This window comes from Lonchura striata, chromosome 7 (assembly GCF_050655825.1).
Source record: "Lonchura striata isolate lonStrDom1 chromosome 7, ASM5065582v1, whole genome shotgun sequence".
NCBI classification, from domain to species: domain Eukaryota; kingdom Metazoa; phylum Chordata; class Aves; order Passeriformes; family Estrildidae; genus Lonchura; species Lonchura striata.
This window is the reverse complement of record NC_140709.1, coordinates 16874162-16889177: the sequence shown is the minus strand read 5'-3', so window position 1 is coordinate 16889177 and position 15016 is coordinate 16874162. Positions and strand designations below refer to the sequence as shown.

Here is a 15016-nt window from a genome sequence, read left to right as displayed (position 1 = left end):
CGGGCTGATTAGCATGCAGCAGCGCTCGCAAGCCCGGCTCCATTGTTTTAACACCTCCCCTCTCCTCCGCGCCAATCTGTCACCGTTCAGCAGGCGAACGCTGCTGCCTCGAATGCTGCTCTTCTCAAATGAGACGGATAATTAGCTGCCCCGCACGAATGGCGCACTCTTCTCACCCCTGATTGCTATCACCTTCTTGCTCCTGGCAGTTTTGACACCTCGTAATCAGCCTGCTGCTTTTTCTCTTTTCTTTCCCTATTTCTGATTTTTTTCTCCCCCTTCTTTTTTTTTTTTTTTCTTTTTCTTTTTTTTTTTTTTTTTTTTAATGCAATCCCAGTTGCCATTTAGATTGAGACTCCTCTGTTGAGTTAACCTTGTATGATTGCGGGGGAAAGGGGAATATACGGTAGGGAGGGGAAGAAATCGCCTCCTCTCAGTCTCATCTGCTAAGAGAACCATGGGGTGGGGGTAGCAGCATCTCGGCTTGATCCTCCAGTGCTTTTGTTCATAAGGGGTAACAGCCTCTCCTGAGCATCCTCTGAGTTAATATTATCGCGGATGGGAAAGGATGTGTTGAGTTTGTTGTGCGTTGAGCAACTCCTCCGCTTAGTTAATGGAGAAAATGCTGCATTTCTATTATCTGGCTAGATAAAGCCATGCGGGGAAGGGATTTTAAAAGCAATTTCACAAGGCCAGGAAGCTCCCTCTTCCTCCCGGGTAGGCAGGGGAAGGAAGGTAACTTCTTCAGCCTCTTATAGCGAATTCACTATTTCATGGGAGTCACAAGAGAGGTCTCATTGGAGTGCGAGATCGGAGAGGGAACTTCTTTCCTTCTGATTCTAGAGAAATAAGAAATCTCAGTTAATGCTCTGGTGATTTCTGCGAGATTTAAAAAAAACCAGAGGACTCGTGGAATCTGTCATAGGAGCGTTTTCCTCTCCTCTAACAAGCAATGACAGTCTAATTACTGGAGCTACGAGCAGCTGTCGAGTTAGCCGGAGAGACAGAGGAGCTACATGTGTTCTACCCGGCCGCCGGCACCGAGCCCTCGCAGCAGGCTGAGGCAGCCGTACCGCCGCAGTGTCCCTCAGAGGGCTCAGAGAGGAAACGGGAGCAGTTCGCTTCCTTGCGAGAGCTGCCTGGGAGCGCGGGGGCTTCACGCGTCGCGCACCGTCAGCGCGGGGCGGGCTGACAACGAACTCGTACGGGAGCCCTGAAATTGCTCCAGCCCCGGGGCTGCCCTGGCCAGGGCTCCGCTGGCCCTGGCGGAGTTGGAGTTCGGTAGAACACCTTGGCACAAGTTTGTTGCTTTTCCCGTCCTCTCAAGTTCCTTCCACCATATTTATGATTTTTAATGACATTCTACTTCCCATTTGGATTCAACCTCCTCTGCCGGGTTGAGTTTGTGTTGAAGAGGGAGGGAAGGGGAGGAATACTGAGCCTCCTCTGGTGAGTGTAATAAAGCAGATGTCCCTGCTGGCAGCAGCAGCCGCCTCCAGGAAAGCTGTATAAGGGGGGCCCGTTCAGGGACCGCACTCGCCTCCCACTTCGAGTCGCTCACAACTGCTTAGCGTGGTATTTATTTATTTATTTATTGTTTATTTAAAAACTAAACTAGCGCTCCTCGCAGTGGTCTGATCGGTGAGCCTATCTGGATGCCCTCAGGCAGCAACAGTTTTGCGCACGCAGGATTAAACAGCTTCCTAAAACGCCGCACTAGGCAGGAGCCCTCACAGCGGGAAATGGATGGGTTCCGCTGGTCGACGAGACTTCGGTCAAGCGTGTTCCCCCCACCTCCTGCCGCCCTCCCCTCTGTGCCCTGGCTGCGGCGGACCCCAGGCTGCCTCCAGCAACAAAGAGCCCCGTCCCCGCGCGGGGACTCGGGCTCGGCGCAGGGCTCGCGGCTCTGCCAGCTCAAGGGCTCCTGCGGAACCGCAGCCACGCGTGGGGGCGGGGGACAGGAACAGATGACTTTATTTTCTTCAAAGGTGATTCGCACTTTGCGCATCCCTTAAACCGCGAGCTTCTGAGCTCGAGTTTCACGACTGAGAGGACGAGTGGCACCGTGTGTCGGGCTGGCTGGAGATGTGCGAATCCCCTTCTCTCCTCCCAGAACCTGTGCCTCTCCTGGGCACCACCCCCAGCCGCGCTCTCCGGGGAGGTGCTTCACACTCCGCACGGCGCGGCCGCGGCCGAACATCGCCTCTTCAGCGCTGCGCACCGGCGGGTTTAGAGCTCCGGAGAGTGACAAACTCTTCCTCCAGGTCATGTAGCAGACGTGCACTCTACAGTGCTGTTTATTACAGTACACTCTGCTGACAGCCCGTCACAAACATGACATGTTTAAAATAGAGAAAATAATTGCAGAAAAATCCATTTCTAAAAATTACGTAGGTGTTAATTCTTCCAGAAATTTATCACCTGCAAACAAATCTTTAAAAAGAAAAAGTGTTGTGCTTTGCTGCTATGAAAATATTAATGCTAATTATCAATATAAAGGCTAAACTCTATATTCAGTTCAAATGCAAAAAGCAAGCACCACCCTTTATCATTAATTTAAAATACTTGGCAGCACCCCTATTTTTAAATTTGACATCAGTAAATCCAGAAAATGTGCAAGCTTTATCAGACTTCAATGTTTCAACTAAACACAAATTTTAATTGCATTGAGAAAGCCTCTATATTCAGGTTAAAAATAAATTCACTGAGACTTAGATGACTAGGTTTTCCCCTTTCCTTTCTAGTCTGTATCAGACTTGGGTAATCTATCATAGCAGACCAGAAGGGATGGCAAATAATCTTTGGTATTACTAGTTTTGAGGAAAGTTTAACCTTTTCTATCCTTCATATTAATATAACCTGTTCCCTGAAAGCATTTTTAGTAATTATTAATGCTATAAAGGTACATGAACAATAATTTTTTATAACATGAAACAGATATTAAAAAAATCATTACTGTTCCATTTTGCCAAAACGGTCATTTATATGTTACTTTTGATTACTTGCTTTAGTAAAAAATTCATCTGGGAAAGTCAACCACTCATTTATGTTACTAATGTACAAACCTATCCTAATTCTGGCACACCTGGATTCAGCTATTATGATAATTTTACAAGAATCTGAATTAAGAGGTTCACTATTTGGAAATTATGTAATATAAATGAAAAATGGGGGTCTATTTCTCTTCCTGTTTACTTCAGGGAGAACATAAGAACATCACTGGAAATTGTAAAAGAGAACCCTAGCATTACACCAATTTTTGCCAGCCATATTAAGGCATTAATCCTGCAACTCTACATTAATAAATATAGTCACAACTTCAGGCCTATTCTGGCAAAGATTAGTTGGGCAAAAAACGTGTTTGACATCACTCTCAAAGTTAATAGTGAAGCATAACAAGCAATAATGTGAATCAGAGTACTGAGTGACTTAGTTTCATTTTGCCTTCCCAAAAGACAACTAAAATTGTGCTTATCTGACAAACAATTTCAGTCATGAGTTCTTGTTACAAGAAGTCTTAATTCTTAAACTCATATCTATTGAATAAAAAAATGTTTAAATGTATGCAAAAACAGTGAACCATTGAATTCTCATACATTAAGACTGTACTTTAAAGTGGGAATTGAGATGCCGAAGAAAATCTTCCTTAGATGTTAGAGATGGTGGGAAAACTTCTCGACAGAATTCACATATTCCACACTGATTCAGTTCAGAGTCTGCATATGCTTGTGCCAGCAAATCATTGTCTTGAGGCTGCCAAATGGGCTAAAAGAAACAGAAAATTATTATTGCTGAGGTTTACATTTTGCTGTTGTTTTTATTAAAATAAATGCCTACCTCTTTAAATTAGAATTCCTTTACACCTGCCTGGCCAGAGACATTAACTAGAGAGTTCTCATTTAAGAAAAGCAAGACAGGACTTAGTTTTTTTAAAGTTCTATAAACACTCTATCCTTGCAAATATTTAAAAATACCTTGGTATCTATTAACAATAAATATTGCTAGGAGCAGAACTCTGTAATATCAGTCTGGTACATACTAAAGCTTTTCTTTAACTTTGCATGTCAGTATTTTACTGAAGAAGTCCTAGTACACAATAGCCATTTAGCAGAAATGAGAAAATACATTTTTACCTTAGAATAAAATGTTTCTTGTACAGAGTTAATATGATTCATATTTTATGTCCATTCTTATTCACATATAAGTAGTTTTCAGTTTATTTCCAAAATTACTACATCCATGTAATGGCTTAAGGTACTTACTCTGATTGCCTTTTAGTATAAATGTGTTACAAATAATCTTGTTTGGGATTCTTCCTGCCATGACAGCGTCAAAATCACTGGAAACATGCATATCTATCCATGCATTCAGGCAATTCTATAAACTACGTTGTATTTGGTTCAGCAGCTGCACTGCTCTTGGTCCCTTAGCTAGCTAGTTTCAAGCCAGCAAGTCTGTTTATTCAACACTGGAATTCAAGGCACTTAAGCTCAGAGTGTACACTATTTATAATAGTATCAAATAGAAATCAAAATGTCTTCTATCAGTTTTCAAAGTTAAAACTTAAGTTTCATAACTTTAGTATTAGTAACATAAGATCAAATAGTATATAAAATCAAATACATTATATGCTCAGGACAATCAGGTTTTGGGTAAATTGAAAACCAAATGCATCCTGTTGTGAGTACGAAGTATAAAGAATGGCAGCCAGCTGCTATGAGCTCTATGTGGGGATGGAACTTATAAAGAGTGTGCCATAAAGGGTTTTTTTTGGCTCATTTTTTTCCACTTGCTTTACTCATACATGGGAAGGAAGACAAGAAAGAATACAAAGTAATTTCTTTAGAAAATTTAAATTTCTTGCTACTGATACCCAAGATTTTTAATTTTGCGCTCTTCTTTAAATTTCATCATGCCAAATAGTTAGAATCTATTGCTTATTTCTCCCACAGCAATCCACTGTACAACTAAACTGACTTTCACAGTGGTTAAACCTTCTGTTTAAACCACCCCGAACTTCTTGGGAGTCAATTTCCTGCCCATTCTGTATTTAAACAGTGTTTGGCTTATCACATAGCAATAGCAGACTTACTGTCTTTCATTATGGTCAGCAATCCATATAATTAAATTGACTAATTAGTAATTAAGTGCAATCACACCACTTTTTTCAGCTCAAAGAGTCTACTTATTGTATGTTGCTGGTGTAAATTGCATATTAAATCTATCTAGACACTGACACACTTAAACAAGTTAACACACTTAAACACACTACATAAATGTGTTTAGAATTATTTGTTTCTGATATGATGTAAAGCACCATTTGAAAAAAAGATAAAATAGTATTGTAAAAACTATTTGTCATCTTGGAAAGATAACGAGGGGAGGTACCCATCCAGCAACCCACACATGCAGGCACTTAACTTCAATTTCTTCAGTGCTAAGCTTGTGTTTAATATCCCTGTCAGAACAAGGATCTATTTAAGCAGACATTCTGTTTCAAAAACATTAATATTGAAATTAATAGACTACTGATTTACTTTTAAAATCATGAACATACTTAGAAGTATTTTTGGTGGAAACAACTTCCTCAAACTGCAAATACCAATAAACATATACATCTATATGAAAGTCTCAGCTAAATGTAGTCTGTAAAATCCTAGGTTCACTAATATCCATATTTATTTTAATCTACTGCTCTTTTCAGTCACGTTTTTTTTTTAAAGTTACATTCTAAGAAAACAGTACTGAGTTTTTAGATTTAGTATCCACATAGAAGGAAAGAGCTAAATTTATTACACCAACTGAGAGCAGTTCCAAGAACTTGCTGTTGCCAAATCTATTGCATTTATGGGGTTTTCCATTTTATAAGTTAACATATGTAGTAAATACTTGAAAGTTTTATCTACACTAGGAAAAAAAAAAGAGGTATATAATTCTCTCCTTTTTGGCTTTTCCTTCACTTTTGGAAGGGATGATAGAAGCTGTAAGCAGCATAACCACCCCCTAGAAAGGTGGTAAAAATACTAAGAACAAGTTTATACATAAATTTTGCTAAGGTTAACAAAGTGAAAAGGGCATGTATACAAGTAACTTAAAAAAAATTACTCTTTTAATCTACATGTATATTATCTGTGACCAAATCTTTAGCAAAATTTACAGTCAAAAAAACCTCTAGAACTGAGTCCAATTAATTGGGAAAAATACTTAAAACCTAGTTTGAAAGCAGCTGAATAAAGGTGATGGATATTTAAATATACTGATATACACAGGTGTATATTTAATGGATTCTAAAGTTGCCTTGTTTCAAACAAGCTTCTGAATAAGAAATAACATTTTAATCAATGCAGTGCTATTGTAGATATGACTTTCAAATACTAAACAATTCACCATTAGCTTTCTTTTTCTCTGAGTGCTACATTAGTACATTTTTCTCCAGAAAACAGATAATTCACATTTTAAATGCTGGCTCCAAATTAATTTCCTTATTTGGCAGAAATACCAGTGGTCAAAGGCTTACTGCTATTCAACCACTGTTCTGTACTTTTTAAGCTGCATACTCTCCTATCAGTTTATAACCACATACCAGCTGTTTCACTTGCTGCAATGTTCAATGCAGGGTGCCACCTATTGAAAAATGAATATACAGACTAACTAGTAAAAGAACAGGCTGGAGAAGGAATACAAAAAAGGAGGATAGTAGCAAGCAATGGAGTGAATTATTTGCAGTTCCACAGGAATTCTACTAGCAGTAAAAGAAATGTGTTAATTTATTTAACTTAGTCACAATTTCTGAGAACCCAATGAAAAATGCAATAAAAACTGTAATTAATAAGTTGGTAAAAAATTGAGATCTCCTACATTACAAATAGATATTTAAAATACCTTTTGAAAAAATCAAGCTTATAGCAGCAATCTTTCAAACTTTAAAACTTTCACTCAAAAAGTGGTTTGCAATAGAAAATTAAACTAGACTGGGTAAATTTTAGGAGAAGAAAACATCAAAGTTATAATGGCCTACAACACTTTCTAAATGCTGTTTTTGCAGGTCATGCAGTGACCAAGTGGAGAGGTAAAGCTCTTCTGCTGCATGTACCTTGTCATTATGAAAGAACACAAACTTCATCCATGTAAATGGCAAAAATAGGTGAATTCCACCCTCACAGAATTCCAAATTATCACTATTTGCTTATTCTTGAAAATCTGTCCTTTCACAAGCTACCAGAAAACCCACAGAAATAACAAACCAAACGCAAAATCAGTCTATAAAGCTCCATAATTTTGCAAGCTTTCATCTCAGACATGATATTACACAAAAGAAGAAAAGTATTCAAAGACAAGTGTCAGAACATGCCAATAGGTTTTTCTGCATTACAGCTACTGGGCCTTGTTTTCAGCAGCTCCCATGGACTTCAGGTTATAACTGAAATTTAAGCCCAAGTTACATACATAAACCTAAAATAAAGTATTTTAGCAAACTTTCCTTCATTCGAAAAATATTTTTTTTTTCCTACAATGACAAAAATTTAAGCTTCTTAGAGCAGAGGAATAGGGTGTTGTTAATACCTCAGATTGAGTCAAAAAGTAGCTTTTTTAATAGCAGAAGTACTTATCTGTTTAACTTTTTAATTGGTTCATATTTCCAATTCTCTTCTGTAGATGAAAAACAATTAAAACAAATGTGTGCCCTATACAACTGAGATCAAGGGTAGAAAGAAAGCAATCTAGGGGACAATTTAGGATTAATGACAGCTTTGAAATAGATATAGAAGCAATTAATATCTAGATTAACTGAAGTTTGTAAAAACATCCAGTGCTTATGTCTGCTTATATTCCTGATGTTTCACTGGAAAAGCATCTTGAACACATTTTGCAGCATTAGAAAGAAGAATGACAAGAGATAGTGTCTTAAAAAAAAGACTGATCAGCTTTCTTAGAGAATATATTAATCCAGTCTCAAAGATCTTTGCAAAATGTGTGTCTGAATCATTATCATTTTTTGAAATGTAGAATATTTATAGAAAGATACCTGATGAGGACCTCTGACGGTTGTTCCAGCAGCTTCTAAAGGAAAAATTACTTCAGGTACACCCTGGTTTGTGTGCTTAGGGACAAATGTGAAACCACTGTCTGTTGTTTTTAAACATGGCTTGTCACAGATATTTTCTATGGGCATCTTTGCATGATCTGAGGGGTTTGTTTTGTCAACAGCAGTTAAACTTTGTAAAGCTGAGGTCATGAGATCAATGCCATGAGCTTCAAATGAGTTAGGTTCCAATTTACTGAGGTTAACAGCACGGTCTCTGTGCTCCAGGTTAAAATGATGATCTTGAAGCATGTTTTCAGATATACCGGTACAAGGAACTGTTGGTTTTTCCTGAGTGCTCTGCAAGAAAGCAGAGTCATTGTCTGTAGGTGGAAACTTGACATTAAATTTAGAAAGTGATTCTACAGAGTTGTTGTCCTCATCTTGGCCCACTCCTCTTGGTGTGATAGATGTGATGCATGATGCACCTCTATTTATATCCTTTATAACCCGAGGCTTAAAAAGCTCTTCTGCTTGTTCATCAGTTTTATCTGTGCACTGTATCGGCATGGAAAACTGTATTTCTGTGAAGAAAGAATGAAGAAAACATTAAATAGTCCACTGAAATATAGTTATTAAAAATGTAGTGTTGGTTTATTTTTTTTGTCTTCCTTCCCTGCTATTAAACTTTTTATTTTAAAATCAGATTGAGTTGCAGTTCTCTTTCACAAACATTAGTTCTGACACAAAAACTATCAAAACAGAAATAAAAGGAAATACTCCCTTCCAGTAATTATATTTTTCTTTGATTTATGGCTATAAACATTTTCATTTTCTTGAAAATTATGTTGTCCCATACTCTTAACACATACTTGCATATTCACTGAAGTGTTCTGGCAGAAATAGAAGCTGGAACCCAAACCACTTCACACAGTGCCAAGAACATGCTAGGCACCATGAACACGATTTTAGAAGGTATTCAGGTACCCAACTCCTACTGGTTTCCAAATTAGTTAAATATTTAAACTGAATAGCTATTCAGAAATGGGACCATGTTTTCCCTTTGTTTCGATAATTCACCTTTTGTTTTTGGCACTATATTAATAAAAATGGTAATAGTTACTCTTAACCAGGTGAGAGAATAACTTCAGTAAAGAATGATTGTACAGCAGCCTTCTGACAGTGGAACGCAGAAATAACAAATCAAACATTAAATCTAGATAGTTTTGTAAGTATGCCTTTACACAGTTGATTTAAGCAGTTCTTTTATCATCTACATGGCTTACATCATGTATGGCTTTTCACACAGCTGAGTTAGGCACTTTGTTGGGAATCAAAACCATTCTTGTAAAGTAAGTTGCCAAACACACTTCCTCCAAAATTCCCACCCCCAAATAATGAAGTTATTAGCATACAGTCAGACGACCACAATACAGTTCAGACAGAACAATTTGAAGCAATGAGATACCAGTTATTACTTCATGTAACAAAACTTCAGTAAAGGATGACCTAAATTAAAATCAAGCACTGAAATCAGCATCTTTTGCTTCAGCTGTATGCATTTGGCAGCTGTTTATTGAAATCACTTAATAAGAGTCTGATCTTACTATTAAGAAAAGTCAGTAGAGAATACCCATAGTAGCTTACATTGTATTAAAGGTAAGCATTAGCAAGACAGGACATTCAGAATCTCTCACAGTTAAAAAAAAAAAAAAATCAAGCCTTCCTTTTGTTTTCAGGAAGTACTGGATTAAGCTCTTGTCCCACATAAGAAAACATTATTTAAAAGTCTGCACAAGGAAGTCTAGAAAATAAGTCCTCTGACTCTCCTCAGTCCTGCAGTTTTCCTCTAACAGATATGGGGCTAGAGGCATTCATAGCAGACATCTTTTGAACTGACAGCTAAATTAAAAGCAAGCAAGTGCTGTCATTCACACAGTATGATGGGATATCACATGTAGTAAGTGCCTGCCTCTCACTCCAAGGGACAAAACAATTACAAGAGCCATTGATGTGATGACTGTCTTTTATAGCATGTGATTTGGAGCATTCGTCATAGAATGCCAAAACTGGCGGTGCGTTTTCTTGGTGAAATACTGAGCACCATGTGAACAGACTTGAAAAAGGCAGATGGTAAACAGTGGAAGTACTTCTATGTATGTGTAATTTGCAGTATTTTCAAATATAAAGCAAAGCTTTCAAACAGTTGAATCACAATAAGAGCTTAAGTATGATATTACCAGTTTCAGGTTCTGGCTTTATCTTAAATATACTCAGTTGGTCTGTTTGTTCTCTGGCTAGCATACATATTCGATGACACTCTTCTTTCATGTCCTGGAAAATAGTCTCCAGATTCTCTCTGGAAGATCAAAATCATAAATTAAAGAGTCAACCAATTCAGCTTGCTGTGACCTGTAATCTAGTCACACCCACAAACCAGGGAAAAACAATAGTATAAGCTATTTTTCTTGGATATCTTGTTCTTTGACATATATATACATATTTTTGTTCTCCTCAGTTAAAAGCAAGCAAAAAAAGGAAATGTTGTCAAAGAGTTGTTTAGACATATCATACACATATATCTTTGAAGATAGGAACTGACCTTGCAAGGACCACCCCCAAAAATCCAGCCTTTCAGTTCTTTCAGGTATTTTGTGGAAGAGCCAAGGGTACTGTTTCTACCTCAGTTCTAGGGAAAATAATATACTGCCACTATGAACATTAACTGTTTGCTGTCATTGCCAGTGCACTTCAGACTGCAGAAGAAGGAACACACGTTTGTTATGGCTCTTTATTTCTCTGTCTACCTGGAATTTTGGGGAGGAGTTTGTGAACTCATTCCCTCTGGTTTCATACAATATGATATGACTTTTCTTTTTATTCTGAGAGATTTAGTGTATTGTATCTTTTCCAGAGTATCACATGGGAATCTGATATTTAGTTATCAGCACTGAGAACGGCAAAAATGCTGGTGTGGGTTTATTTCCCCAAAGGCACAGTTATTTAGTTACTGATGCATCCATGAAATTCCACTGTGAAATTTTGATAAACTTGCTGAGTAATTTATATTTTTAAGCACAAGATAATGGATTTTATAAAATGAACTTCTAAGATCAAAAAGTGAAGTTGGATTTGTGTTCTCTTTTCCATCTTTTCACCAAAAGATCTCAGGAGGAATTTTCCTTTAATCCAGTGAATTTTTTTCCTTTTTTATTGCTTATTCATACAGCATTCTGTGTTTCTACTTCTGTTGTGTTTCTCTTTCTGAAGACACAAATGTATATTTGTATCTCATTTGAAAAAAAGATCTACAGAAGTAGTTAAAATCACTGCTGTTAACACTTTTTGATGATTTTCCAGATGTTTTGATAAATAACAAATAATAAAAAAATAAAGTTTCTATTCAGAACATTAAAACATAGCTATGATTAGATTAAGTAGTCTTAATTTGCTAGACATTTGTGATACTATAATCTTACTAGTGTAAGATTACCAGCAATCTTACCAGTCACATACCTCTTCCAAGAAAACAGTAAAGTAAGGAAGCTATTTGAGATCAGGGAAAGAGAAGACAGGTAAAGTTTTTTCATTTTTTAGATATAAATAAAAAAAAACGGTCTTTCTCACATTACAGTCTTATTTCCTCTCTTTCTTATCACAAAAGAGTAGCAAGCCAGACTAAAGATCCACATGGTTCACCTAGCCCATGTATGGGAGTGGTCAAAAGCAGATGCCTCGCCAAGAGAATAAGAAAGCAAGAAATAGATACTTTCCCTTAATACTTCCCTTACCTCACCTTAGAGAGTCTTCTATTGGACCCCAACAAAGCTGTTAAAAGTGGCATTACTGGCTATCCTTTGAAAAATGCAAACCTAAGACTTTGTTCAGTATTTTTCTGAAATTACTGGCAGAAGAAGAAATCTTCTGCTTTGATGCCTTGGTCATAGCAGGGACTTGCTGTCTTCAGCTTACAGATAAACTTAGTTTCAAACGATCTAATTTGGGAAGGATCAGGCCAAGAATTATTTCTCCATGCTGCCTATCAGAGCGCTTCCTGGCAGCACAGCAGGCTCCTGTGCTGTGCTGCCATCAGTTAATCCATAATGGCTGCAATTCCTGTCCAGAAGAGTTAATGCAAGGCAGTTAATGCTTATCCAAACCCCAGCATTAACATCCACCTATGTTTCCCAGAGTTTAACCTCCTGCTGAACTGAGTTGGTATCTTTCTCCCTCCCAGCTTAGCTCTCCATACTTGTAAAATCCCAGCTATGATTCCACACAGTTGTTGGCTCTATTATCTCCCTACATTAGCTCTTTGACCTTTGATGCTGCCCCCTCCCGACTCCCTGCCCAGCCAGTTCTTAAGGTACTGTGTAGAAAAGAGGGCAATAGCTGGCCTTACTTAATTGCAGAAAAGCCAAAAGCAAATTTGAAAAATGCTGCAGAAGTATTTACCTTTCAGGTGAAATACCAGAGATCCCTAGAGATAATTCAGGCTTATCTGGAACAACTTTCTTACTTTTCACCTTGAAGTAAAATATGAAAATATTGAGCACGTTAGCATATTAATTTCGCGCTTCACCTTCATATGAATAAAAATGTCACGGGGTCCTTTACCTAGTCCTGTTGAAAGCTCTCAAAGCATTGTCAAAATGACAAAAGCATTTTGCGTGAAATTGCTAGTTCCTTTTAGGTTAACTTATTAACTCAGTGTGGCATTTCTCTGCTCATACTCCCTTGAAAGGCAACTAGTTCTAAGAATATGGCTTGATTGTAATTAGTTTTCAGTCATGTGTAAGGTAAGATTCTGTCTTTTGTATAAGCTTGTTACCCAGCTATTTTACCTCTTAAAAATCAATTTATTCACCGAAAATTTCAATGAACACATCAGAAGCTAATATGTCAGGAGTTCTAGCAGCTTTTAAAATAAGTTATTAACTTTGACTACCACCGTGTGGTTCACTCCAGTACTACATAGTTTTACATCTGCCAGGCATTAAGGGAAGTTTTCATAATAATCAGTCACTAAGCTGCAGTTCCACTAGTGCTACATTACCAGATGGCCTGAGTAGTTCATATGTGCTCCAAGGCAGACACGAACTTGAGCATGCCTGCCAAATCAGCTGATTTCAAAGATGTGTAAGCTTAGAAATCTGTATAAGCTGATCCATTGCCTATAACCACAGGCGTGTCTTACCTGTAAGGCTGAAGTGCAGCTGCAGATGCACTGGAGATGCCTTACACCCAGCAACACAGGATACAAGTCCTTATCATCACAGCAAACTAAGCAATTGTTAGGAGGTCTAATAGCAACAAGTCCTGTGTTGCTGTGCTCCTATGCTTACCTGTGTTCACTTTAAATCAGGTAGCTAATATGTGCATACATGGTTAGACTGACATCAATGACTGCACTCCAGTTATCCCACAGCGACAGAATAGCACCCTGGATGCTATTCTGTAATAAAAATAGGGTGGCATAAAAATGAAAAAATCAACTCAGTTTTGGTGAAAACTTCCAACAGAAAATTATATATCAGAAATGCTAATCTGGAGTTTTGACAAATATGAAAATTTTCAATACATACAATAAAATAAAATTAACACACCAACTAACCAAAAAGTTTGTAATGGTGTTCCCTATGTGCTTTGTATTATTTGACCATTTCCTAGTAATTATAGAAGGATGAAATGTAAAATAAATTTATTAGAATAATTAGTATGAATTCAAAACATTTCATGTTTGTCTTTTTTATTTTATCTCTACTTGGTTTCTTATCTTACCTCCCTTTTATACGTTGGCATCTGTATACCCTTTTGTGCTTCATTTAATTCTTGCAATTTGCTTTCCAGATTTCTTATTTTATCATCTTGATTGGAAATAATAGATAAAAGCTTCCTTTCCTTTTGATTGCTTTTGTCCTCAAGTTGCTTCAATTTCATGCTCTCACTGTCTAACTGTTCCTAAAAAATAATTTTAGAAACACCAGTACAATTAATAAATTTGAGGCTTGTGGAATATCACTATTCAGCAGTCTATAATAAGCTAAATGCAGGTTTTGCAGCATAAGTAAGGGTCAGTCTTGTTTATTATTATTATGTTAATAATTTTCAATTGATAGTAAAGATCTTCTACCACTACTCATAGCTGTAACTCATCATAGGTAATTACTCAAAACAACTGTATTTTCTGAATTTCTGAAAGTCATATTAATGTTTATACAAAATAAAGACACTTTCTTGATTCACTTACTATATCATTTACATTAACATTTTATGTATAATATTTTGCATATATGATGTATAAAATAGTATTCAATTAATTTCAATCTTATACTATTTTGAACATGGTGATAATTCTGCAAATTGAGCAAACCCAAGAACACAATCACACAACCACAGATCCTAGAATATCTCCAATTGGAAGGGACCTATATGGATCAAGTCCAACTCCCTGCTCCTTGCAGGACTACCTAAACCTAAACCACAGAACTAAGAGCATTGTCCAGAGAGGCTCGGTGCCATGATGGCTTCCCAGGGGAGCCTGTTCAGTGACCAGCAATGGTCTCAGTGAAGAACCCTTTCCTAATGTCCAACCTGAGCTTCCCCTGACGTGGCTTCATTCTGTTGCCCCCTGTGCCCTTGCTGCTCACCAGGGAGAGGAGAGCAGCACCGCCCCATCCACCGCCGCCTTTGAGGGAGTCCTCAGCTGCGATGAGGACACACCCGAGCCTTCTCCTTTCCAGGTTCAACAAACAAGTGACATCAGCTGCTCCTCCCAATTACTGCCCTCAAAACTTTTCACCATCTTGGTTACCCTCCTCTGGACATGCTCTAACAGTTTGTTGTCCTTTTTGTGGCACCCAAAACTGCACACAGTGCTTGAGCTGGGGCTACAGGATTGCAGAGCAGAGCAGGACAATCCCATCCCTTGCCTGGCTGGTGGTGCTGTGCCTGATGGCTCCAGTCGGCCCTTTTGGCTGCCAAAGCACACTG

The 15016-nt window shown here is 37.9% G+C and overlaps 1 protein-coding gene across 6 annotated transcripts in view; it reads right to left on the bottom strand.

The window, feature by feature from the left end:
• Positions 1-2270: 2270 nt before the first annotated feature.
• Positions 2271-15016, bottom strand: part of TANK (TRAF family member associated NFKB activator) — a 28385-nt gene continuing 15639 nt past the window's right edge. For 2 of the 6 annotated variants that reach the window (XM_077784989.2, XM_021526284.4), the window contains exons 5-10: positions 13805-13984; positions 12479-12549; positions 11540-11569; positions 10264-10382; positions 8027-8607; positions 2271-3765 (exon numbers count right to left, since the gene is read on the bottom strand). In XM_077784989.2, the coding sequence (XP_077641115.1) occupies positions 3598-3765; positions 8027-8607; positions 10264-10382; positions 11540-11569; positions 12479-12549; positions 13805-13984 (1149 nt within the window). In that variant the 3' untranslated portion in view covers positions 2271-3597. The remainder of the gene's footprint in view (positions 3766-8026; positions 8608-10263; positions 10383-11539; positions 11570-12478; positions 12550-13804; positions 13985-15016) is intronic. The other 4 variants (XM_077784990.2, XM_021526285.4, XM_085585059.1 and 1 more) reach the window with 3 other exon arrangements.